Raw genomic sequence first — 6,836 nt, forward strand, 5'->3', positions numbered from 1 at the left:
GGCGTGCTGACCCCCCTGTCCCAACAAGTCCTCATCGACTGCTCCTGGGGCTTCGGGAACTACGCCTGTGATGGGGGGGAGGAGTGGAGAGCCTATGAGTGGATCAAGAAACATGGTGGCATCGCCAGCACCGAGTCCTACGGCACCTACAAAGGACAGGTAGGGGTGGCTCCATGTCCTTGACAGAGTCTCCAATGTCTTGGAGCTTAAAGCCACGGTGGGACCCACCCTGATGGGTCAAAGGCACTAGCAGGCTCTGGAGGTGTGGATGTCACTTTGTCCCCAAGGCAGCAGGCTCCTGTGGTTCAAAGCCAAGCCCCAGGGCTCAGCTGGGCAGTTTCATCACTGTGTGCCTCAGTTTCTCTTCTCCCAAAACAGGGACAGGGCTCCTCCACCCATGGGTGGTGCCGTGGGTCACTCCGTACCCTGGGGAGCAGGGATGGAGCAAAGATGCCTGGGGACAGGGATGTGGCTGCATGACACAGGCAACAGCCCCCCTGGGGCTTGGGGTGCAGAGCCAGCTCCCTGTGCAACTGAGAAAACATCCCCACCACCCTTGGCTTGGGAGGACAGCGGGAACGCTGTCACAGCCCAAACCCCAGATCGCTGGGAAGAGCTCCACGGGGAGCAGGCAGGGTGGGCATGGAGAGGGGGACCAGGGCGTGCTGCTGACAGTGTGTGTGTCCCCTGGGTGTGTAGAACGGTTTGTGCCACTACAACCAGTCGGAGATGCTGGCCAAGATCACGGGCTACGTCAACGTCACCTCGGGCAACATCACGGCCGTCAAAGCCGCCATCTACAAGCACGGCCCCGTGGCCGTGAGCATCGACGCCTCCCACAAGAGCTTCTCCTTCTACTCCAACGGCATCTACTACGAACCCAAGTGCGGTGAGTCGGGCGGCACACGGGGCACGGCAGGACCTGGGTGCCCAGGGAATTGCCAGGACAGCCAGTTCCCATCCTGGCAGTCCAGGGAAGGGTGGAGGGGACCGGCCCTGCGGTGCTCTGCAGCACTGTGGGCAGCCCTGGGAGCAGGGGTGCTCTCCAGGGTGGGATGTTCGCTGGATCCTCTTCAGACAGGGAGGTCACCAGGCAGGAATGGTCTCTGGACAGGGATGCTCTTAGGTCAGGGGTGCTCTCAGGATGCTCTCGGGTCAGGATCTCTCTCTATGGGTAAGGATACTGTCCATACAGGGTTGCTCTCCAGACAGGGATCCTCTCCACACAGGAATGGTCTTCAGACAGGAATGCCCACTAGACAGGGATGGTCACCAGACAGTAATGGTCTCTGGACAGGGATGCTCTTAGGTCTGGGGTGCTCTCTGGATAGAGATGTTCTCTGGATACAGGTGGTGTCCAAACAGGGATGCTCACTGGATAAGGATGCTCTCTGACAAGGATAATCACTGTACAGGGATGTTCTCCAGACAGGGATGCTCTTAGGTCAGGGATGTTCTCTAGATAGGGATGATAACTGGACAGGGATGCTCTTAGGTCAGGGATGCTCTCCAGACAGGGATGCTCTCTGAACAGGAATGCTCTCCAAATGAACCCTCTCCCACATCATTCCCTGCAGACAACACACCAGGATCTCTGGACCATGCAGTGCTGGCCGTGGGCTACGGGGTCCTGCAGGGAGAGACCTACTGGCTCATCAAGAACTCCTGGTCCACCTACTGGGGCAACGACGGCTACATCCTCATGGCCATGAAGGACAACAACTGCGGCGTGGCCACCGAGGCCACCTACCCCATCCTGGCCTGAGCCACCCCGGCTCTGTGGGGACAGCCCTCGGTGACACTCTGGGCACCCAGCCCTGGATCAGCCCCTTTGGTGGAGCCCCCAGGCAGCAGGAAGCAGGACAGGGCCACGGGGTGCTGGACACGGGGCAGGATGGGGACCCAGCAGTGGGCTTGCCAATAAAGACACTGGAAAAATACTGGATGGCTTCTACAGCAGGGATTCAACTGCTGCCCACCCAGCTGTGCCCCCTGTGCAGACCCCCGTGACACATCCTGCCCCCAGGCTGGTTTTTCTTGGTCCTGTGGGACCCCAGGGGCCTCCCAGGGAGGGGACCTGCCTGGCAGAGCCAGCTGGCTCTCACAGCCCGTCCCAGACACCCGGGGCGAGGGGAGCGGCTTTTCCAGCTCTGTCTCTGAGGTGGAGCACAAACAACCCCAGGGATTTCTGCTGAGATGAGAAATTCCTGGCGTGGGATGTCGAGGAGGGGGGAAGGCATCCACCCTCTGCCCCACTGCCCCGGTCCCTGTTGTGGCTGTGGGTGGGGACGTCACCGGGGTGTTTGCCAGTGTCACCCTTCACCCCCTGGGGCTGCTCCCCCTTTACCCTGTGGCCATGGCTCAGCTGGGAGCTCCTAGTTTGGGATCAAGCCATCCTGGAGAACAGGATCAGTGCATGAGGATACTAAAACAAGGTTGGGAAGTTCTCCCTGCCCTCAGCCTGGTGGTCTCCCCATCTTTGCTGGCACATCCTCAGGGCAGGATGCATGTCTGCAGTGGTGGGCTGTGATGGTTTGTCAGGCTTTTCATAGATTTCATTTTTTTCACAGTTTTTTCAGGCCAGATCATTAAATTTCCTAGGCTTTTCTCCAGTATAACCTGAGTATCTCCTGAATATTCCGGAATATCCTGAATATTCTTCAGTATAACCTGAATATCCCTCCCAGAGAAAAACTAGATAATTAAAAAACAAACCCAAAAACGGCGGGGGGGGGGTGGGAAGCAAAACAATAACTTGCACTTGGATAACATTTTGGAAGACCTGCTTGAGTCAGGCTTGGTATCACGACTTCAAAAGCTGTTTATCACTGTCCAGGACTGATTGGGATGCATCATCCCAGCCAGTCATTCGGAGGGTCAGTGCTCAGGCGCTTCATCTCTTGTTTTGCCTTCAGCACTTAAACCTCCACGGGTCCCTGGGGAGGTGCTGCAGCCCAGGGGGCACCAGCCCAGCCCTGCACTCCGGGGTGCAGCCCAGTCCAGCCCAACAAGACCCCGCCAAGCCCTTATCAGCTTTGTTTGGGGCTCGTTGTCACCTTGGGCCGGGGGCCAGCTGGACACGCAGCAAGTGGGAGGGGTGAAGGCCACTCTGCACCTTGCTCCTCCCCAGGGCTGTTTTGTCATGTTGCTCCCGACACTTCATCTGCATTTTTTTCCCCCTTTTTCCAATGAAACCCTCTCTAATAGCAGTCCTGGCCTTGCCCTGATGGTGTATCCGTAAGGATGCAGGGGTGCAAACAGCCCCCACCTCTCCATCTTTCTGTCTCCCCTTTGGTGGGGTCACCTTGGCTCCTGTCCCACCCCAGGGGGGCTCTGGGGTGCCTGGGTGGGTGTCACTGCACCCTGTTGCCCCCTGGTTGCTGCAGATGCTCCCCCTGCTCGCAGCAGATCCTGGCTGGCAAACTGCCACACCGGGGATGGATGGGGGCACAGGGACACCCCCAGCACCCATCCCCAAACCCCCAATTCATGGGGCACCCACGGGGGCCGGGGTCCCACCCTGACCCCCCCTCCCCAAGCCCCACCAGCACACGGCATCAGCACCCACTCTGGTGTGGGTGGGAAGGGATGGGGGAGTGCCCGTGGTGGGACAGGGGGGCAAGACAAAGCCACGCCTTCTCCCTGGTCTCATCCCGGCCCGGGGAAGGGGGGGCTGTGCCCGTTGGCTGCCCGCAGCTCCCTGCCCACCCACCGGTGGTATTTAATCGCCCGTGGGTGCAGGGCAGCAGCGTGGGCAGGATGGAGGGGCTGGGGGGGCTGCTGGTGCTGGGGGCTGCTGTGCTGCTGGGTGAGCCCCTGCCCTGGCTGGGCTTGGGGGGGGAGTGGGTGCTGTGCCCCCATCCTGGGGTGATGCCATCGTGCCCCTTGCCCTGGGCACTGTGGTGGATCCTGGGCCGCTGAGGGTCTTTGCCCTGGGAAGGGGCTGCTCTGTCCCTGTCCCCATTCCTGGAGCTGTGGCAGGGCAGCGGGCAGTGTTCCATATGGGGGTGTATATTTGGGGTGTGCAGGGGGGGCTTTGGGGTGCCCCTGAGCTGGTCACACCCCCAGGGAGATTGGAGATGTGCTGGGGGGACTCTCGGTCAACCAGAGGGTGGGTGGAGGAGCGGGGACCCCTGGCTTGGGGACCCCCAGTGTCTGCCCTGCCCTGCCACCAGCACAGGCTCCCCTGGGTCTGTCCCCCTCTCCTGAGGGACAGCAGGCCAAGGACCAGCACTGCTGCCAGCCCCTGCAGATGGGGCAGCAGTGCTGGAGATGGGAAATCAGGGGGTTTGGGGTTTGTTTCTGCTTTTCTTGCAGGAGCAGAGTGCAGAGGTCCTTTGGAGACACCCACATTTGGGGACATCTACCATGTCACAGGTACTGCTCAGGGACAGGGTGCCCAGCCCAAGGGGGTCCTGCACCTCCAGCCACCGGCTCCCACCTGACATGCCTGAGCCAGGAGGCTCCAATTCCCCCAGGAATGCCGGAGTTGGGGTGCTCGGGGCTGTGGGGCGCTGCTGGGGGTGACCATGGGATGATGCTGCGGGACCCCGGGGTGCTTCAGAGGGTCAGGGAAGGGGGACAGGGGATGCCCCTGAGGCTCATCCCCCACCACAGCCCCCAAGTCCTGCCTCTCTGTGCCCACAGGAATCATCAGCCTGCCCTATGCAGAGATCAGGGAGCCTTTTGAAGCCTGGTACAACCTCACGGGGGGGAAGAGCCGCATCGAGTACTACGGTGGTGGGTGCAGAAGGGGGTCCGGCCCCCCGACCCCTCAGCATCCCCTTCCTTCTGCCCCAGCACCTCTGGGGAAAACACCAGGAGAGCCCTGAGAGGCATCACTGTGCCAGGCTTGACATTCCCTGCCCGCAGGCCAAGTGGTCACCTACCAGTTTGGCTCCATGGAGCCCTTCGGCGCCAGCTTCAAGGTGACCCCAGAGACCACGGAGACGGAGCTCAACGTCCGCAAGTGCTTCTGCATCAACGGCACCATCGGGGCCCTCATCGCCCCCCAGAGCGTCTTCCCCAGCCTGGAGAACTTCAGGGTGAGCCCGGGAATGGCCCTCCAGGATGTGGGATGGGGTAGGCAAAGGGAGGGACGAGGGCACTGCGTGGGTGAGGGGTGTCTGGGGGGTACCTCCCCGTGAGGTGGGAATTGGTGATCACACGGCTGGATGCGGCCGTGGGTGATGGATTGGGGGGGGTTGCATTCGGCATGGCAGGATGCAGGGTAGGGGTGGCATCACCGTGGGGTGCCCCAGCCCATGCTGGGGTGGCACCCTGGTCCCTGCCGTGTGTCCCCAGCGCGTGCGGGAGGAGCGGTTCCGAGGGCAGCGCTGCGCCGTGTGGCAGAACGTCTCCTACTGGGGGCACAAGAAGAACGTGTACACGCTGCGGGTGGGCAGCTCTGCCCGCGGCCCCGTGCCCCTGCACTACGAGGTGAGGGGCTTCAACAGCCTCCTGGGCTCCCACTATGACAAGTACGAGATCGACTATTCCTCCTTCAGCCACCGCTTCCCGCCCGGCGTCTTCCAGCTCCCCGAGGGTGAGCGTCCCTGGGCACCCACGGCCGGTGCTGACACCTGAACACTCTTAAATTTGGGCTTTTAGGAGGGTTTAGATTGGATATTAGGAAGAAATTCTTCCCTGTGAGGGTGGGGAGGCCCTGGCACAGGTTGCCCAGAAAAGCTGTGGCTGCCCCATCCCTGGAAGTGTCCAAGGCCAGGTTGGATGGGGCTTGGAGCAACCTGGGCTAGTGGAAGGTGTCCCTGCCCATGGCAGGTGGGTGGAACAAGATGAGCTTTAAGGTCCCTTCCAGTCCAAACCATTCCAGGATTCTATGAGCCTGGTAATTTTGGTGAATTGGTTCGCCTGGGGAAAAAGCAGGATGAGAGCTGGGGTGATGTGGGTGCTCCCCTGATCCTCAGGGTGCCGAGTGGGATGGTGGGAGCTCAAGAGATGGCTCTGGAAGGATGTGTGGATGCAGATCCCCCTGTATACACGTGTCTGGACGGGACGGGCAGCCCTGATGGTTTTGGGAGTCCAGGAGAGCCCAGCCCAGCCCAGGAGGTACCAGCACCGCCCATGTCTTGTGGCAGGGGTGCAGTGTGAGCAGTGGCCCACGGGCAGCCCCGAGCACCTCCTCGTGGCCAACCCCATGCAGGAGTTTGTGGGGAGGGGGCCGGACACAGACCACGTCCACCACCGCCTCTTCCACCGCTACAAGGAGCAGTTTGGGAAGAGCTACGGCAGCGAGGAGGAGCACGAGCACCGCAGGCACACCTTCATCCACAACATGAGGTACGGGAGGGCAGGGGGGCTGGTGGGGCTCAGGGATGGGGTACCCTGCTCCCCTCTCACAGACACGTGGCACAGGATGTCAGGGGACAGGCTGGGGGGTCAGGAACGGGATCTCCACTCAGCTCTTGGCAGGTGGTATAGGATGACAAGGCATGGGCTGGGGGGGATTGGGGATGGGGTCCTCACTCCCCTCTCACACCCCTGTGGCACAGGATGCCAGGGGATGTGCTGGGGGGGGGTTCAGGGAGGGGGTTCCCCACTCCCCTCCCGCCGTGCCCCAGGTTCGTGCACTCCCAGAACCGCGCCGCGCTCTCCTACACGCTGGCCCTGAACCACCTGGCCGACCGCACACCCCAGGAACTGGCAGCCCTGCGGGGCCGCCGGCGCAGCGGGGACCCCAACAACGGGCAGCCCTTCCCCACCCACCTCTACACCGGCCTCACCCTGCCAGAGAGCCTCGACTGGCGGCTCTACGGTGAGGAGGGGGCTGGTGACACCAGAGCTGTGCACACTGGGGTCCGTGTAGGGACAGCCAG

The 6,836-nt window shown here is 61.7% G+C and overlaps 2 protein-coding genes across 2 annotated transcripts; both read left to right on the top strand.

Moving 5' to 3' along the window:
• The first annotated feature begins 6 nt into the window (after positions 1-6).
• On the top strand, positions 7-2,023 carry LOC113941122 (digestive cysteine proteinase 2-like). The gene is made up of 3 exons (XM_027632276.1): positions 7-159; positions 700-889; positions 1,578-2,023. Exons 2-3 carry the CDS (start codon positions 730-732, stop codon positions 1,763-1,765), a joined length of 348 nt encoding a protein of 115 aa, XP_027488077.1. The 5' UTR covers positions 7-159; positions 700-729; the 3' UTR covers positions 1,766-2,023.
• Positions 2,024-2,356: 333 nt separating this feature from the next.
• LOC113941121 (counting factor associated protein D-like) lies at positions 2,357-6,775 on the top strand (the record flags this gene model as incomplete). Its single annotated transcript, XM_027632275.1, has 7 exons — positions 2,357-2,435; positions 4,318-4,377; positions 4,648-4,740; positions 4,873-5,045; positions 5,305-5,545; positions 6,099-6,300; positions 6,582-6,775. Coding segments are annotated over exons 1-7 (1,042 nt in total), but the record flags the coding sequence as incomplete, so codon positions are not given.
• Between the last annotated feature and the right edge of the window lie 61 nt (positions 6,776-6,836).

The sequence above is a fragment of the Corapipo altera genome, unplaced genomic scaffold (assembly GCF_003945725.1).
Source record: "Corapipo altera isolate COAL_440 unplaced genomic scaffold, ASM394572v1 73006, whole genome shotgun sequence".
In the NCBI taxonomy this organism is placed as follows: Eukaryota; Metazoa; Chordata; class Aves; order Passeriformes; family Pipridae; genus Corapipo; species Corapipo altera.

Bases quoted from the DNA above. Each gene is read 5' to 3' on its own strand.
- LOC113941122 (XM_027632276.1), top strand. From the start codon at position 730: ATGCTGGCCAAGATCACGGGCTACGTCAACGTCACCTCGGGCAACATC. The intron at 890-1,577 runs GTGAGTCGGGCG...CATTCCCTGCAG, and splicing joins CTACTACGAACCCAAGTGCG to ACAACACACCAGGATCTCTG.